This window comes from Yarrowia lipolytica, chromosome 1F, assembly GCF_001761485.1.
Source record: "Yarrowia lipolytica chromosome 1F, complete sequence".
NCBI lineage: Eukaryota > Fungi > Ascomycota > Dipodascomycetes > Dipodascales > Yarrowia > Yarrowia lipolytica.
Window position 1 is genome coordinate 2,961,732 of NC_090775.1, and position 17,888 is coordinate 2,979,619.

General features: G+C 47.9%; 9 protein-coding genes across 9 annotated transcripts; 5 read left to right on the top strand and 4 right to left on the bottom strand.

The window, feature by feature from the left end:
• Positions 1-1,453: 1,453 nt before the first annotated feature.
• On the bottom strand, positions 1,454-2,154 carry YALI1_F29635g (uncharacterized protein; the record flags this gene model as incomplete). The annotated part of the gene is made up of 2 exons (XM_505746.3): positions 1,454-1,773; positions 2,121-2,154. 2 exons carry the CDS (start codon positions 2,152-2,154, stop codon positions 1,454-1,456), a joined length of 354 nt encoding a protein of 117 aa, XP_505746.1.
• Positions 2,155-2,315: 161 nt separating this feature from the next.
• On the top strand, positions 2,316-2,927 carry YALI1_F29640g (uncharacterized protein; the record flags this gene model as incomplete). The annotated part of the gene is made up of 2 exons (XM_505747.3): positions 2,316-2,505; positions 2,641-2,927. The coding sequence occupies 2 exons, from the start codon at positions 2,316-2,318 to the stop codon at positions 2,925-2,927; spliced, it is 477 nt and encodes a 158-aa protein (XP_505747.3).
• Positions 2,928-3,048: 121 nt separating this feature from the next.
• Positions 3,049-4,601, bottom strand: YALI1_F29652g (uncharacterized protein; the record flags this gene model as incomplete). Its single annotated transcript, XM_505748.3, has 3 exons — positions 3,049-3,528; positions 3,703-3,803; positions 3,917-4,601. The coding sequence occupies 3 exons, from the start codon at positions 4,599-4,601 to the stop codon at positions 3,049-3,051; spliced, it is 1,266 nt and encodes a 421-aa protein (XP_505748.3).
• Positions 4,602-5,066: 465 nt separating this feature from the next.
• YALI1_F29670g (uncharacterized protein) lies at positions 5,067-5,705 on the bottom strand (the record flags this gene model as incomplete). The annotated part of the gene is made up of 3 exons (XM_505749.3): positions 5,067-5,319; positions 5,582-5,640; positions 5,703-5,705. 3 exons carry the CDS (start codon positions 5,703-5,705, stop codon positions 5,067-5,069), a joined length of 315 nt encoding a protein of 104 aa, XP_505749.2.
• Positions 5,706-7,461: 1,756 nt separating this feature from the next.
• YALI1_F29691g (uncharacterized protein) lies at positions 7,462-7,839 on the top strand (the record flags this gene model as incomplete). The annotated part of the gene is made up of 1 exon (XM_505750.4): positions 7,462-7,839. The coding sequence occupies one exon, from the start codon at positions 7,462-7,464 to the stop codon at positions 7,837-7,839; it is 378 nt and encodes a 125-aa protein (XP_505750.2).
• A 910-nt stretch (positions 7,840-8,749) lies between these two features.
• YALI1_F29704g (uncharacterized protein) lies at positions 8,750-10,132 on the top strand (the record flags this gene model as incomplete). The annotated part of the gene is made up of 1 exon (XM_505751.3): positions 8,750-10,132. One exon carries the CDS (start codon positions 8,750-8,752, stop codon positions 10,130-10,132), a length of 1,383 nt encoding a protein of 460 aa, XP_505751.3.
• An 875-nt stretch (positions 10,133-11,007) lies between these two features.
• YALI1_F29727g (uncharacterized protein) lies at positions 11,008-12,870 on the top strand (the record flags this gene model as incomplete). The annotated part of the gene is made up of 1 exon (XM_505752.1): positions 11,008-12,870. The coding sequence occupies one exon, from the start codon at positions 11,008-11,010 to the stop codon at positions 12,868-12,870; it is 1,863 nt and encodes a 620-aa protein (XP_505752.1).
• A 133-nt stretch (positions 12,871-13,003) lies between these two features.
• On the bottom strand, positions 13,004-13,551 carry YALI1_F29751g (uncharacterized protein; the record flags this gene model as incomplete). Its single annotated transcript, XM_505753.2, has 2 exons — positions 13,004-13,401; positions 13,497-13,551. 2 exons carry the CDS (start codon positions 13,549-13,551, stop codon positions 13,004-13,006), a joined length of 453 nt encoding a protein of 150 aa, XP_505753.2.
• A 1,291-nt stretch (positions 13,552-14,842) lies between these two features.
• Positions 14,843-16,291, top strand: YALI1_F29765g (uncharacterized protein; the record flags this gene model as incomplete). Its single annotated transcript, XM_505754.3, has 1 exon — positions 14,843-16,291. One exon carries the CDS (start codon positions 14,843-14,845, stop codon positions 16,289-16,291), a length of 1,449 nt encoding a protein of 482 aa, XP_505754.2.
• Between the last annotated feature and the right edge of the window lie 1,597 nt (positions 16,292-17,888).

The window sequence follows — 17,888 nt, forward strand, 5'->3', positions numbered from 1 at the left end:
ATGGATTTCGGACTTGGTGAAGCCTCTGCTATCGGAACGCCCAAACCTCCGACCCAACATTCTGGCAGCATTATTTGCGGACCCCCAGCACTTACCGAACCCGCCGTTCAGTATGTATGTGATACAGAAGGTCCATCCGTTTCATTAGCCCACATGCCCATCTGTGTTAAGCACGGCCTGGAGTCTAACTTGTTAGCCAGACACCGCCCTGTCGTAACCAGGGTGGATTTGAGAGACAAGTTGGTAATTGTTTGGTGTAAGACACTCAAGATTAGCATTGATTTGACATTAAACTGCTCAATTCCGGAATGTGGGGTGTGTAATGAGCTCTCTTGCGTGTGCGTATGAACCGTTTTTACCTGCCCTCCACTGATCTGGATCAATCCCGTATTGACGTCATGAGTGAATGTTGCGGTAAAAGCACTAGGATTCATGTTGAGGAGTAAACATTAGACGTTATATGCAGAAATAACAACAGTCTGGGGCCAGGGTAGGTGCGTTTGTACATATCGACAAACAGTAGTCATGGCAGAAGTAGCTTTGATAAGGACCACACACGGATGCTTTGGTAGCGCTGTGTGCATGCCCTAATATTGGAGATGGGAGATAGTGGACTTATACTGTATATAACATCTACCTAAGTTATTTACAAAGCAACAATCTATGTAGGTGGTTGTGCTCACATGCTGTTTCCTCTTTCTCAGAAGACCCCACCATACACACTTGGTGTGAGTATAAAGAGATTCAAGCAGAGCTCCTCGGTTCTTTCAATCACACGAGAACTTCGCAGAAAGACTGAAAAAATATCCCTAAGCATGCCATGGATGCCCTCTACGAAAATATTTCTCTACAGTATGAGTACTTGTACAATGTAACTACAATGGGCAAGTACCAGTACATCCTGTACTCGGCCAATGTGTAATGTACGAGTACAGTACCGGATCTATACCAGAAACACAGGATGTATATTGGTATATTGGTATATTTTGACCCAGAAAAAGCAACAGCTTACTCACTGTCTAAAGAAGACGAATTATTCAGTAATCACTATTCATTCATGGCATCTCCACATGACTCATCAACCCATGATTCATGGCTCTCCCTGACATCAAAGAAACAACAGACTTCCCAACAATAAATAATTGAGGAGGCTCATAACCATATAGCCACTGTACTTTGAAGGCAGTATTTATACAGGTGGAGAGAGGAAAACGCGCTGATGGAGAAATCAACACTCAAAGGGAAACCGCCATCCGGGTAACAGTATTTGTCCTCTAAGCTGCTCCAAAACTCAATTACGCATGCACTTTCAAAATATGCACAGGAATACGCACCGTTGTGGCTGGTGTGGCTGAGGTCAGATCTCCCCTCCCATACCACGTGTGATATTCCCTTCTCTTACAAACAATCAAGTCAGTAGTTACTATTTACAAATATATACACGTTTTCATAATCACTCAGACTGCTCGACGGGAGCAGCGATGACGGGAGCCTCGTAGCGGGGCAGGGAAGACTTGCCGTCCTTCTCTCGTGCGAGAATGTCAAGAAGAATCTTGTTGGGGCCATAAGCCTCCTCGTCCATTCGTCGGGTCTTCTCAGCAAACAGCTTCTGCTTCTCGGTGGCCTTGGCTCGGTTCTGAGATGCGTGCTCGATTCGAGCGGCTCGCAGACACAGAGTCAGCTGCTGCTTGACGTCGTTGCAGAGACCGAAGGCTCGAGGAACAAAATCCTCTCTGTGGCACTCATCTAGAGCCATAATAAGGGGCTCGCAGCCTGGGTTAGTAGCGTTCGGGAGATGAAGCTGGTGGTAATTCAAAGCAAGTCGGTGTCCAGATGTAACATCAGCGTTGGACACTTCCGAATGTGCTTAGTGGTTCCACTGGCCACCATCTCATTTAAAGGGTGTCTGCTGATCCAGGTTTCATTCAAACAGTCATAACACACTGATGAGCTCACCACATTAAACTTGTACCCTTCCACAACGTTCACCACTTCCACATCCAGAAATGCCACCCACAGTCCATGTGGTGGCTAGTTATCGTGCACGCTGCGTTCAGAGGAAACCTGTTGATCTCAGGTGATACTTTTTCAAAAAAAGTCTCCTTTCTGTCTTTACTCACTCTTAAATCGTTCTTCCTGAACCTGGGGATGCATGTTGTGAGATTGGTTGTGTGGTGTGACAAGGTAAGAGTTCTTGATGCATATATTGAGGCGTTCGAAATAGAGTTTTAATGACTTGCTTAATAATATATTTAAGTTCGGAACATGTGCTCCCCAGTTCGACGCCCCTCACCGTAAAATATATGTCCTGAAAAATGAAATTTAGATTCGGTGAAGGTGCAGAAGGGACTCTCAACACCTCAGTCACCACAGCCATGATTGACCAGGAGAAACGAGCAGCCGATTTGAAGCGACGGAAGAACCAGATGCTTCTGTTTGGCGGAGCCACTCTGGCTACCCTGGCGTCTTGTCGACTGACTGCCCGGGGTATTTCCAGCAGACGATGTGAGTATGACACCCGACAGAAGAGATGGATCTGGGTGAACACAGACAAACCAGCTGGGTGTCTCATGTGATATACCATATGTGAGAAACAAACATGGCCAATGTCTTTTATGCCTCGACATTTTACTAACGTAGACATTCCCAAGATGTTCCAGGCAAACCATATGCCCCCACAGTCCGACATGGTCAAGGAGGCCGCTATGGCTGTCGTCTTTGCTACCACAATGGCCTTGTCGTCCTTCAGTATGGTGGTATTTGGCGTGGCATGGTCCCAGGACGTGACCTCGCTCAAGCAATTCGCTCTCAAGATGAAGACTAAGCTCGGAGCCCAGCAGATTGAGGATGAAATCCGAAATGCCCCCATGACCCCGGAGACACAGGATCTCCAGGACCAGCTTGCCGGCGCATTGAAGAAGGATTAACGTGGAGGAGCAACTTGTATATAGTTTAAATGATGTATGTCAGTTATTGATACGGCTTACAGTGTTACTAGTACACTCCTGAAAACACAATTTGTACAAATACATACATAAATAAACATCATTAAACATCCTCCATGGTGACATCGAGCGAAGCAGCAGTGCCAGGATCCTGAATAGAGGCCGCAGTGACAGCAGCAGCAGCAACCTCGAGATCCACAGAGTCAACAGAGTCAACAGGAGCCCCAGAGGTAGTCTCTCCAGCCTGCTTGGCTCGCTCTTCGTTGATCGCGTGAACTTGATCAAGAATATGGGCTCGCTTCTTGGGCTCAAGCATCACCTCATCCTGCTTATGATGGAGTCTCATGGGCTTCAGCATGATTCGATCCCTAGACTTGCCAACGTATTCTCCAGTAGCACCATTGAAGTACATTTCCGAGCCCACCAGCTCGGTCCATTGACCCTCGTAGGCACTGTCACCGATCTTAACGAAGGGCCTGTCTTCAGTGAGACCAGAGATCTGAACTGGTGCGTTGGAAGACACCTTGCTAGAAGCCCCGGCCTTGCGGGACATGGGAGGAACGTTCAGGGGAATGAAAACAGACTGGGTTAGTAGTTGCTGGGGGAGCATATTACGTGACAGCACATTACTACCGACATGGTGATCAGTTCGTGATCCATGATCGAGACAGTTATATTACTCTCACGTGGTATCTCACGTGGCGGGATTCCATCTATATTCACGCTTGGGAGCACGTGACAAGCCTTATTTACTCACTACTGTGTCGGATTCGCCTTCAGCAGCAGCAGCAGCAGAAGCCTCGGCAGCAGCCTTTCGGGCCTTGATATCTTCCTCTGATCCAGGATCGAAAGGAACGTCTGGGTTAGTCGTTGAACAGAATTCACGGTTATGGCATCACACATGGCGTCAGTCATGTAATGAACATGAATGTCAACCATGCAATTTACACATTGTACATCTCCATACTCACCAAAGCCCCAATGCATAACTTCTCCCTCACTCAGGTAGTCCACCTGCCCAGAGGACTTCAACTTCCATTCTCCACAGAGTCCTCCCTCTTTGTCAACCTCGAAGGTGTCCAAGGAACACACACCAGTTCGAATGTCCAAGGAATTGTCACCCACTAGGGCTCGCCCAAGCGCAATTCGGGGAGCAGCGTGAGATACAATGAGAATAGTCTCGATTTCGGGCTCCTCCTTGTTGAGCTTCTCGATCAACACGTTGAGAAACCGCTTGGTTCGCTCGTGCAGTTCAGCCTCATCTTCTCCGTCGTCTCCAGCAACCACTAGGCTGTTGTAATTCTTGTCGACTCGGGGGAAAAAACCCTTGAGAACAGCGTTACTCGCAGGCTTGGGGTGCGAGCTTCTCTCTCGCTTGAACCATTCTCCGCAACCTCCCTCGGGGTAGATCGCAAGATCAAGATGATCGGCGGTCGGAGTCGCAGTCTCGATACATCTGTAGAAAGGAGAAGCATAGATACGCTGAATGGGAGGCTTGATGTCCTTGAGATATTCACCTAGCTCCTTGGCCTGGACAACTCCCTTCTCAGCAAGAGCAGGATCACTCTCGATACCGGTGGGAGACGGGGGAATGGGCTGGTCGGTCAGCCAGTTGGCTCGGAACCCGTGTCGGGTGATGTAGATGGTTTTCACCATGTTGTTGTTGTATCGAGGAAGTGTAGATGTTGATGGTGATAGGAAACTTTGATTGATGTACTCATCGTACAATATGTACATGTACAGTATGTACTTGCAGTTGAACCAGCACGAACTCAAATGGGGTTTGCGGCTTGTGGACGATGCTATAAGGAGGAATAGAGGTATATGAAGCGTTTGACAGGAATTGAGACCGTACTTATACAGGATTTTTGTGTTAGTGTTTCCATCACGTGTAGATGGCAAGCTGAATGTGGTGTTTTGACAGGCTTCCTCTACTTCCTCTAGCCCACGTGTGAAGAAGAAGCTACTGTAACTAAACGTATACAATAGTGAAGGAGGTGTAGAGGGCACAATTTGTAGCAACCAACCATCCATTCACCAAATATAAGGATCCAATTGTAGCACACTCTACATCACCACGAGCAAGATGAAACACGGGACTATTCACAACTATATACACTACTAGGGGTAGAACTGCTTGTACTTGTAGATGTAGTATCCCAAGTTAAGAGAACCAAGCACGGCGAGACCCACAGGGACAGGCTTGATACCGGCCTTGATGATCCGGGGAATGGAGGCTCCAAGAAGAACGGTGGAGGCGCCAATGGCAGTCTCAAGACCCCAGTCGGCGTTCTGCTTAAGCAGAATGGCAGCAGTCAGGTACATGCCGGAGACGGCAAGACCTCCGTAAAGGGAAGGCTTGGAGTTCTTTTTGCTAGGTCAGTTAAAATTCTCGAGCAACAACACAACGATAAGTTCTCGCGGTATACCAGCATTCATACTCAAATATGCCTTATTATCATTTTGTTTCATAAAACACCTTTTTAGTCGAATCATAATACCGGCACCATCGTAGCGATTGTGTCGACCGTGATGTCACAGCCAATTACAGCCATTCGAGTTGATCACAATAGCTAGCCACCGTGTTACTCTTAACCGGCCAACCACAATGCCTCCAAAACCCATGCCATACTTACAGGTAGCCCATAACGCCGCCGAGCCCGGTGAGACCGGCCATAGTAAAAGCAGGATGTTCCTGGGTTAGTAATTGTGCTTTGAGGATGCCTCAAGATGCCTCTGTCGCGTTTTCTTGCTCACCATTTTTGAAGGTGTGTGTGTAGGATGAGATGATTGATGCCCAAACGTCAGATTGATTGATTCATGTCTGGTGCGAGTTTAACCTTGAAGAAGTGAGTAATGCGGGAAACGTATGAATGGAGGAGTATTGCAATAGCGGGTTGGGTAAACCAGTAAAGCAGCAGTCGTTAATTCTACTAACAACGAAGCTCACTTGTTCATATTTCTCAAGTCAGTTGCTTAGGGATGGTAGAAGGGCTCAATATCAGTGGCAATTTATGCACGTGTGTGGCGTTGCTGACAAATTGTGGCGCATGAAACAGATGTTCTAGAGTAACCTATTAGATCCTTACACAGTGAAAGGAATAGAATTCGGCGGTTAGGAGTACTGTACGATACAAGTGTCGATAACGGTACGGGTACATGGTAGTCCGTAGCTGCCGCTCTTTCAGATTAAGAGTCTAATTACTATTCGTGGTGTGGTGAGATTTACGAACTCTTGAGATGAGATGAGCGAAATATAGTATAATTGACAGTACGAGTATTGTAACTGGTTACGTGGATCACAATAGTTACTTAACTACAGCTATTACTTTCCAAGCCGTTATGAAGATCGTCGTACCCTCTCTTTTATTTTCTCAAGAATTAAACCCATCAACTTACTTAGCCAGCCCAACAACTCTACTTGACTATTCGCTCACTTGCGCGCACGGGGTTTATTTTTATCCAGCCCCGCCCTACTTCACCGCATTGGGTGGTGGTCATCACTTCAGCCCTGTCTAGCCCCTTCGCCAGCCAGTGTTGATCGTTGCTTGATCTTCATGATCGGCGCGTGGTATGATTGACCACTGGAGACCAGCCAGCGCTATATACTGGTTACATCGCTACGGGACCTGTAGGGCTTGACGGAACGAACGGTTGGCATTCGAAACTAACCATCTAAAGTGAAATAGAGCAGAACCCTTAAAAAGAGTCAAAAGTTACGACAGCTATGCACTCGCCCTGTGCGGGTCTTACTTTGTTCGAGGTACGCTTTCTACTCTAGAGAGACAAGCAGAGGAGTCACCAAGTGGAGGGGAGCAGTGGTTTTCGTGCAAGCCTTCTGCACAATATCACACAGGTTGGTCTGAGAACAGAGAGAAAAAAAAAACACCAGATCAAGATTGCATCATTAGCATCTCCAGCCGCAACAAAAACTAAAGCGCTTCGACAACCTGAAAGTGATTGCGTAGGATTTCATGCTTCTGTATGTCGCGCGTTCTGCCGCATGACTCGACGGTTTGGTTTGTGTCTATTATTATGTCGCAATCAGGCCTTGTATCAAAGTCCAGGTTCTGGATTAATGAGCTGTAGCCAAGACCACCCCTGCCCAGACAGCATGACACTACAGCCACTGGACACCATGTGACGCTGGGGAGAGAGATAGCGACCATAACCAGAAGATCACAGGTTGGGTGATCGTGCCTGGAACCTAGCAAAGTTCGGGAGTTGCTATTTTGATTCTCAGTTGGAGATGGGACGAAACGTTTAAACTGTAGTAGATTTGCTCGCCTGCATTTTTTTTGCCATATACCAGTGTCAGTGTGTCACCTTCGTTCTTGACCAGTCACTTCCTTCCTTGCACCGTTTTCATTTGACGTACTCTCACAGATAAGCGAGTCTTGGCGAACTCTAACAACCAACGACAAATTACACATTTCAGGATCACGCACACCTACCAACACCACCCACCAACACACTCATCACACACACACCTCACACATCTCACGCCACCACAGAAATGTCGTCTGACGAAGTATACCGATCCACAGGTCGAGGAGGAGCCGGTAACATTGCCCCTGTCAAGTCCTTCGAGCAGCCCGGAATCGTTGAGCTCAACCCTGGTGAAGGCACTCCCTACATCAGCCAGGAGGTCTACACCACCGGTCGAGGAGGCGCTGGAAACATGCAGCGAAACGACAACCCCGAGTTGACGCGAAAACTCCAGGACGTGGAACATCACGACGAGGAGCAGGCGCAGTTCGGCGACAACGATCTGTCTACAGTCATGTCGTTTGGCCGAGGCGGCTACGGCAATATTGAGGCTGCCCGAAAGGCAGAGAACAAGAAGAAGTCGCTGTTCCAACGAGCCAAGGACGCTTTCAGTCACCACTCTTGACTCCCTGACGTCGAGGAAGGGTACGAAACCAGCGAACCCAATGCAACCAGCGTGACCGGCGAGACCACACAAGAGACTGCGACCGAGACCCCAACTGCTCCTGCCGAATCGTGGCTCTCTTCCTGGTACAACCATGTCAAGAGTTATTTCTGGTCTTAGACCGTTATTTATATGCAGCACTCTCCAACGTGCTGTGTTTGTTTGTTGTATGTAGCTTAATCATTAATGTGTAAGGGTCGAGAGATTCTTGAGGAGGACCTCATCTCCACAGAGAGCCACATTCCCTACAAGTACTCGTACTGTAGAGGATGTAAACAAGTCGAATAATCCTGCAGGTTACTGTCGCTAAAATATCCGCTAGCCGCCTGTCAGAAGTAAAGAGTCACCCCTCAAGAAATGGATGAAGACGGGAAGGGGCAAAAAAAGTGAATCGTGACTGAGTCACCTGGTGAAGTTCCGGATATATGGGGTCAAAAGCTGGAATACGGTTTGTTCAAAAGAGATGCGAAGGTCCCTAGCTCTTTTATCTATATCCTCATATGTACATACAAGTATGTACATTCGCGATGAGGAGGCCTCTTGTCAAACAAAACGTGATGACAGCAAGAAGGAATCAGTAACGAAGGTATATGAGCATTTGCGGTAATATACGGTACGCAATTGACGAAATATGTCTTAGTTGACTTGGTACTGCTAAAACACTGGCGATGTTCCTTACAGATCAAGCAGTCTTTCCCAAGCATTACTTGCTTAAATACAGTTCAAGTATTATAGTTAATTAATACTTATCTTCATATATGCACAAAATTAGCTTCTGCATCCCAGAATTATCTTTTACGAGTACAGTGTACCAATTACAAGTACTGGAAACTCCGATCACATCACGACTGAATCATCAACATCCATCACAATGAGCTTCGGCAACAGTGGATTTGGAGCAAGCAACAATGCATTCGGTAGCAACACATTCGGATCCAAGGCGGTAACCCCTGGAGCCTTCGGCAAGCCAGCTACAGGTAGTGCCTTCGGAGCTCCTAGTACTTTCGGGGCCAGCAACAGTAACAGTGGAACCTTTGGGGCCCCATCAGGTGGAGCATTCGGCTCAAAGAGCAGTTTTGGCAGTGGAGACAACCCATTCAAAGCTGCTGGAAACCCTTTCGCAGGTACCAGTCCGTTTGGAGCCAACAATGCCGATACCAATAACAGCGGTGGAGCCTTCGGTAGTAATAACACAAGTGGCGGTTTTGCTAGCAACAACACAAGTGGAGGCTTTGGTAACAACAAAACAAGCGGAGGCTTTGGTAACAACAACACAAGTGGAGGCTTTGGTAACAACAACACAAGTGGAGGCTTTGGTAACAACACAAGCGGAGGTTTTGGTAACAACACAAGCGGAGGTTTTGGTAACAACAACACAAGTGGAGGCTTTGGTAACAACACAAGCGGAGGATTCGGCCAAAACAACTCTGCAGGTGGATTTGGCAATAACAATACTGGTACCAGTGCTTTCGGATCAAATACTTTTGGAAGCAAGCCGGCGAACAGTGCGTTTGGAAGTAGTGCGTTTGGATCGAACAACAAGACCAGCAGTGCGCTTGGTAGCTCCAAGAGCGACACTCCGAATCCTTTCGCCAGCAGTAACACTGGTGGTTTTGGTAGCAGCAGCAATACCAACAATGCTGCTCCCAGTGCCTTTGGAACCACAAACACCTCTGGAGGTTTCGGTAGCAACACCAATGGAACTACGAGTGCCTTTGGAGCCACCGCTGCGGGTTCTTCGACTTTTGGCCAGACCAATTCTGCATTCAACACATCGCATAACTCGCCATTCGGCCAGAACAATACAGGTACCTCGCCATTTGGTAGCAGCGCAACTACAGGGAACTCTCCTTCCGGTAGCAGTGCTCTTAATAAAGAGAACTCCCCATTTGGTAGTACTCCTGCTTCTGGTATTAAAACTTCGACCTTTGGAAACACCACCGCGCCTACTTCTGCATTCAGTAGCTCGGCGTTTGGATCAGGCGACATGTCTTCTCTCGGGGACGCTCTGACTGTAGCCAAGAAGGAGCCCACGAGCGCGTTTGGTACATCTGCCTTTGGCGCACCTCAAGGTGGCGGTGCATTTGGAGCGACTACTACCTCTTCGTTTGGGCAGCCTCAGAATGCGGCAGCCAATCTGGCATCTGTAGAGGTCGAGGGTGTTCCTGCCAACTTTGTCGAAGTGTTCAAGATGGACTACTTTACACCCGGAAAGATCCCGGACGTTGCTCCTCCTCCTCAGTTGTGCCAGTAAGAGCATGACTGATCTGATGGATGGAGCACTGGTGTATCCATACACACCCACGCAGTATTTATATATAGCCGTTAATAGAAGCGGCGTCGAGTTGATGGGAATCGTCGAAACACCAAGCCAGGCTGCATATATTACCGATTGACAATGTACCAGTTTCGTAGACAGGGGGGAGGGAGACATCCAATTGCCCATGGAACAGAAGCCAGAAGGAAAAACACAGCGGAGAAAGCTGGAAAACCAAATGAAGAAGAAAGGATCATAGTTGACAATGGCGGTGCCACTGATGAGTCTGTTGTAGTGATGGACCCATAGCCACCCCAGGTTTCATCATCTGGCTCGGAGGCACCAAGCCAGAGCAGCGCGAGTGTTTCAGGTATCGGAGGACAGTGACAACTCAGTGAGAGCAGTGGCGCTGAAAAATCCACATGATTACCTACTGTAGACTCTAAATAACTGATTTATTGATTTATTATGAATTTATTCGAGTTTGCGAAAAATGTTCATGTCTTTGTAGGCGCTCCATGTTGAACTGGCGGCAAGCAGGCACGCTGCACATAACATAGCGGACACAAGTTGTGATAGGCCCCACCAGCTGTCTCGTTACTTTTACCTAACCTCCTACGATCACACGTAATGAAGCCCTACCGAATGCCGAATACTTGGACCTCCAAAAGTCACGTGACAACCAAGATCCTATCACGATCCAATAAGTATCTTTCTTATTTCACTTCGCGCCGAAGACACTCCCTATTCTATGCATGCTGTTTTGTTTCGCCACCAACTATAACAGGCAATTTAGACACGAACTGCACGCGACGTGTTTTAAGTGACGAACGCACCCGTCAAATCCACCACATCTCTGCCCCACCCAGACTATGAAGGTGCTATGTGTGGCGGAAAAACCGAGCGTCGCCAAAGCTGTCTGCAACATCCTCGGCGGAGGATTTACTACTAGACACACAGCCAACAAGTTTGTTAAAAACTATGACTTTCAGTATGACTTTCCTGGCTGGGGAAGGTGCGATTGCACCATGACTTCGGTTCTAGGACATCTGACAGACTCGGAATTCGTCAGCGAAGATGCGCGGAAGTTTGGTTACAATGCCGCCAGACTCTTCACTGAGCCCATTACCACCCAGGTGAAGGCTGACATGAGAAAGTGTGCTGACAATATCGTCAAGGAAGCGCGACACGCACGCAAGCTACTCATTTGGACGGATTGCGATCGAGAAGGAGAGTACATTGGATGGGAAATCGTGCAGGAGGCGATCAAAGGGAACCCCAACATCGAAGTCAAGCGGGCCATCTTCTCTGATCTGGAAAAGACCCATGTCCACCAAGCGGCTCGAAGTCTACGGGAATTGGATATGAATGCAGTCAACGCGGTAGCCGCCCGGATGGAGATTGATTACAGAACGGGATTTGCGTTCACTCGACTGCAAACCCTGCACATCCAAAGGAAGTTTGCGCAGCTGAGCAAATCTGTCATTTCATACGGATCATGTCAGTTTCCCACGCTGGGATTCATCGTCGACCGGTATCTTGCCCGCGAAAATTTTGTGCCGGAACCTTTTTGGTACATGACGCTGAAATGCAAGGTAGGAAGGAAGCAGATGGCTCTGACATCGAAGAGAGGACACATATTTGACAGAGCGTCTGCCGTGGCCCTATACGCCCGTGTCTGTGAGTCAGGAGTCCTTCCGAAAGTAACAAACTTGAGTTCAAGACCGACTTCGAAATACCGACCTCTGCCTCTGACAACGGTTGAGCTGCTCAAGCTCGGATCTAAGTCACTCAAGCTGCCATCTAAGACAGTTCTCAAACTGGCCGAAGAGCTGTATCAACAGTCGTTCATCTCGTACCCGCGTACAGAAACAGATCAGTTTAGCAACGACATAGATCTCATGCCGTTGCTGGCTAAACAGAAGAACAGTCCAACATGGGGAGATTATGCAAGTACTCTGGTAGACGGAGATGCATTTAGTCCACCTAGATGGGGTCGTCACAACGATAAAGCGCATCCCCCAATCCACCCTATCGCTCACTGTGCTAATTTCAAGTCCAACGATCACAAAAGGGTGTATGAGCTGATTGCTCGACATTTCATGGCATGTTGTTCCAAAGATGCCAAGGGTCAACAGAGTAATGTGGACGTGGATTGGTATGGCGAGCAGTTCTCAGCCACTGGCCTAGTCATTCTCGAAACCAACTTCCTCGACATCTATCCCTATGTCAAGTGGACGGGATCAGGGGAGCTTCCTGCGGGACTTGAAGTCGGCAAAGAACTACCAATTGTTGAGAGTATGCTGGCAGAGGGAACTACCACGCCCCCGAGTCTTCTCACTGAACCTGAACTGCTGTCGCTGATGGACATGAATGGAATTGGTACCGATGCCACTATGGCAGAACATATCAGTACAGTCGTCAACCGTGAATACATTCTCCGGTGCAACGCACAGGGCCGTCCAGTACAGGGCCGAGCCAAAGCCGAATACTTCACTCCTTCTCCTCTAGGGCAGGCATTGGTGGAGGGCTACGATTCTATTGGTCTGGATCGGTCACTCACAAAACCGTTCATTCGTCGAGATCTCGAATCCCAGCTTGGCCAAGTAGCCAAGGGCGAAGCATCAAAGGACGCAGTGGTAGAGTCAGCTCTGATCGCGTTCAAAGACATGTTTGATTTGACCAAGACCGAGATTGTGAAACTGGAGAGGGCGATTCGACAGAGAGTTGCGTAGCACGTAGCACTAAGAGGGGATCCTATTTATATATATATATTAATGTCTGTACAATTGCATGCATACAATATTAATGACGTCTTTGATATCTTCATTCAATATCTTCAACTATTTACACCCTCATCCGCTGTATTTAAACTCCAATATCTTCGTTCCATTCTTCCGGGTGGGCAGTGATGAACTCGTCCATCAATTGCTTGCACTCGTCGTTCTTGAGGTTGACCACCTCGATTCCTCGGGCTCGCAGGTAATCATCCCCGCCTACAAAGGTGTCGTTCTCACCCATGACAACACGCTTGACTCCAAACATGATACAAGCTCCGGTGCACATATCACAGGGAGACAGTGTGGTGTACATGGTAGCGTCCTTGTAAACCTTTCCAGCGAGTCGACCAGCGTTCTGAAGAGCGTCAATTTCACCGTGGTGTACGGCGGAGCCGTGTTGGATTCGTCGGTTGTGTCCCTTTCCGAGCACAGTACCGTCTCCAGCAACCAGAACAGCACCAATGGGAATACCTCCCTCGTTTTTACCTGTGTTAGATCAGCGGATCAAAGATCAAAGATCATGGGAAAAGGTCAAATTCGAACAGTAACAACTTAGAGAAATATCTCAGACTCTCACTCACTCTTAGTGGCCTGCTCGATGGCCATGGCCATGTATTTTGCGTCGTCCAGAGCCATGTTGATGATGAAAATAAGATGAAATTTCACTCGCTAAAAATCAAAGATAAGGGAAGACTAATATCCCATCGAACGTTAGCGGCGTCGGCGGAGTCCGATAAGAACTAGAGCGTGTACGGAAGCAATTGGGGGTTCCAGGGCGAAAATAATGCCTTGGATGTGGTTTATCAGTGGTAATAGCACGTTGCAATATGTTTTGAGGTCAAAATCTCACTTGCATCACGTACATAAGCGAAGCCATTATCATAGATGGAAGCCCATTCGGATGTTCCGGTGGATGTGTCAAATGTGTCACAGAGCAGTGGTATCTACAAGTGCTGATAGGACACAGGAGTGGATTTTTAGCGCGGTCTCTTATGGTTCTACAAGGTAGAGTCATGAAGCCAGGGTCTGGGTTGAAAAACTGTTGTAACCAGTGTTGCCTATATTTTCAACTAGCGAGTATGCTATATTCAACTAATATCAATATGTTCATTGATATCGATCAAGTATTCTACAGTAGCTTTTTCAAAATCTATGGAGTTTAAAGTACAGGTATATGTAGTCAAAGAAACATTACTTCTGGTCTCATAGCACCGAATAACTGAACTACAGTACTGGCACTATAGTACAGTACTGTACAGTACGAGTGAGGTGAGGTTAGTATCCGCAGACTAAAATTATCCAACCAAGTTTCCCCATGTCCACACGGAGATGTGGGAGCTGAAAAATGATGGACTGTTTTTTTTTCTTTTTCTGCATAAACATTCATTTAATGTAGTATTATCCGAATGGGTGTGCCATTGTGATGTGATTATTCATCAGTCACAAGTTCGTCGCAACGGCGAGACTTTCATACAGGCACCATAAAACTGAAACGTGCAAATTAGGTCGTAATAACTCTTCATTGCCTCCTCATCTCTTCAGATCAAGCCCTTGGAGAACATCCTTGTATTTACTGTACTGTACCATCCGGACCCAATTTTTAGGCTTCTATGCACTCACCCGTGTTTCGTCTAAAAGTCACAGATCCCATACACTTGCAACATCTGTTGAGAAGCCCATTGTATATTATTAGGATCGTAGCATTATTGTGGCAAAAAATACTCAAGTGCTCATGTGAATTGACACGATCACGTAAATACCTGGTGAAATTGCTAGTATTCGTGATGTTCTAATACAACTCTGTTCAATATTTCCGGCGCTCTCTTGTATACAAGAGCACAAGACATGCACCCCACATTAACCGAGGTCAAGTGTTAATGTATGAAAAGTGACATAAATCGTCCAAAAAAAAGTAGCACATAGTTGTATGGCTGTAAGTTATGTGATTGTCAGTTCTTCGGCCTTCCAACTCCTATGCACCGTCTTCAATCATCTACCCCCGTGCCCCACACCCCGCACTATTAGAGTTTATCACAGTCAGCTAAACTGCTTGCACATCTACACCTCTGACTACACCACCATGGATTTCTTCAGACGGCACCAGAAAAAGGTGCTGGCACTGGTAGGTGTGGCGCTGAGTTCCTACCTGTTTATCGACTATGTGAAGAAAAAGTTCTTCGAGATCCAGGGTCGTTTGAGCTCGGAGCGAACCGCTAAACAGAATCTCCGGCGCCGATTTGAACAGAACCAGCAGGATGCAGATTTTACAATCATGGCTCTGCTATCCAGCTTGACGACACCGGTAATGGAGCGTTACCCCGTCGACCAGATCAAGGCAGAGTTACAGAGCAAGAGACGCCCCACAGACCGGGTTTTGGCTCTCGAGAGCTCCACCTCGTCCTCAGCTACCGCACAAACCGTGCCCACCATGACAAGTGGCGCCACAGAGGAGGGCGAGAAGTCGAAAACACAGTTGTGGCAGGATCTCAAGCGAACGACCATTTCCCGAGCGTTTTCTCTTGTCTATGCAGATGCACTTCTTATTTTCTTCACGCGTTTGCAGCTCAACATTCTAGGACGACGAAACTACGTCAACAGTGTTGTCGCTCTGGCGCAGCAGGGCCGAGAGGGTAATGCCGAGGGTCGAGTGGCGCCCTCGTTTGGTGATCTTGCAGATATGGGCTATTTCGGCGACCTTTCAGGCTCGTCCAGCTTCGGAGAAACTATTGTCGATCCCGATCTGGACGAACAGTACCTTACCTTTTCGTGGTGGCTGCTGAACGAGGGATGGGTGTCGCTGAGCGAGCGAGTGGAGGAAGCGGTTCGTCGAGTGTGGGACCCCGTGTCACCCAAGGCCGAACTTGGATTTGACGAGTTGTCGGAACTCATTGGACGAACACAGATGCTCATTGATCGACCTCTCAATCCCTCGTCGCCACTCAACTTTCTGAGCCAGCTGCTGCCACCACGGGAGCAGGAGGAGTACGTGCTTGCCCAGAACCCCAGCGATACTGCTGCCCCCATTGTAGGACCTACCCTCCGACGGCTTCTGGACGAGACTGCCGACTTCATCGAGTCCCCTAATGCCGCAGAGGTGATTGAGCGACTTGTTCACTCCGGTCTCTCTGTGTTCATGGACAAGCTGGCTGTCACGTTTGGAGCCACACCTGCTGATTCGGGTTCGCCTTATCCTGTGGTGCTGCCTACTGCAAAGGTCAAGCTGCCCTCCATTCTTGCCAACATGGCTCGACAGGCTGGAGGCATGGCCCAGGGATCGCCGGGCGTGGAAAACGAGTACATTGACGTGATGAACCAAGTGCAGGAGCTGACCTCCTTTAGTGCTGTGGTCTATTCATCTTTTGATTGGGCTCTCTAGAGGCTCATTCACGAAAGACACGAAGAACGAAGATGGGGACTGAATACAGCGCTCTCATTTGTACACAAATGATTTATGACAGAGTAACTTGTACATCATGTAGAGCATACATACTGAAGGTGTGATCTCACGGGATATCTTGAAGACCACTCGTAGCTGGAGGCATAGGTAGTGCTAGTACGGATACTTGCACCGTATCCAACATAAGTAGAGGAGCCTCCTAGTGGCTATTGGTACACCGATAAAGATACACATACATGTTATTGCCACTTGTATCTACCAGTACCCGTACTGTATGTACTTGTACAGCACTTACTGTTACTTACATGACCAATGCCTTAGATCGAAATATTTCTGATCAAAGTAGAACCAGGCGTAAGACGAAAATGGACAGGTTTTACCGAAAGCCCACGTGAACAGGTTACTTTCTCAAACCTTGGAGAGAGTGGAGAGCCAGTCACCTGAAACAGAACTCTCATCCTCATTCATCGTACAAAACAGATCCCTAACCTCATGCCCACGGATAGGGACTTCTCTTATTTATAGAGATTGGACTTATTGGAAGCAAAAGACACCAAAAGACTGTGGTTACATATGGCCCTAGAGGTGAATTTGATAGTTAAGATGCTCCACTCGATCCCCATAGCTTACAATTTGAACGTTCTCGTACTTGGGGGCGAGACGTTTCATCCTCCAACACATTCACCACCTGCCGAGACATGGTGGCGGAGCCCTCGGTGGTGCGGCTGACTAGAGTTGAGATGGTGTTCAGGCGGTCTAGGTTTGAGTCATTTGTTGCCTCAGTTACGCCCGTGGGTTCCACAATCGCCCCTTTGTTAGACCACAGGCCGTTTCTGTGGAAACGCGGCTTGCTTCAAACTGCGTTACGTTTGACTGGCTTTAAGGCATTTTGAGCGGTTTAGCAAAGAATGGTTGGAGTTCCTAGATCGGACCGCAGACAGGTGGAGCAACAGTAACCCGTGCGATTCACATCACGATCCGATCCAATCTGTGTCTTGTTGACGCGCCTTTTCATGGTGTTCTGCCCGGTTTGACCTCTCCTTTTTGCTCTGCGGGATATATGGGACCACCACCGTCATTGATCGTTTGTTTTTGTTGGCTCTTACTTCTGCTGTTCTCTTGTCTTACTCCACCGTTCCTTCAAGACTAACTCAGATCTGATGAACGAATGTTGCTCCTGTCGTTATGCAGACGCTGCTCTCTCAGGACCGTCTGTGCGGTCTCGCAGAAGGTGCATTGCAAAGGAGCATTGTGTCACATGTCTGCCAATGCAGGGATGGATGGGGAATGTAGACGTGTGCCAATGCTGGCCTCCACTGTAGGACAAATTGTGCCTGGAGTTTACTGTGCCCAACTACAGTTCAGAATACCCACTGACATCAGCGTACCAAGCTCACGTGTCATCGCATTGCTCGCGGAAACTGAAAACCATACGAACTCAGATAATGCTTAAGCTTCAGAGTTGTCAAACCAATGCATAAAATGCACCCTGTCAGGAGGGCTGCCAGAGACAAGTGAAAAAGTTGTGATGAGGAGAAATACGATTGAATGCCTTGGCAAATTTCCTAGGTTTTTG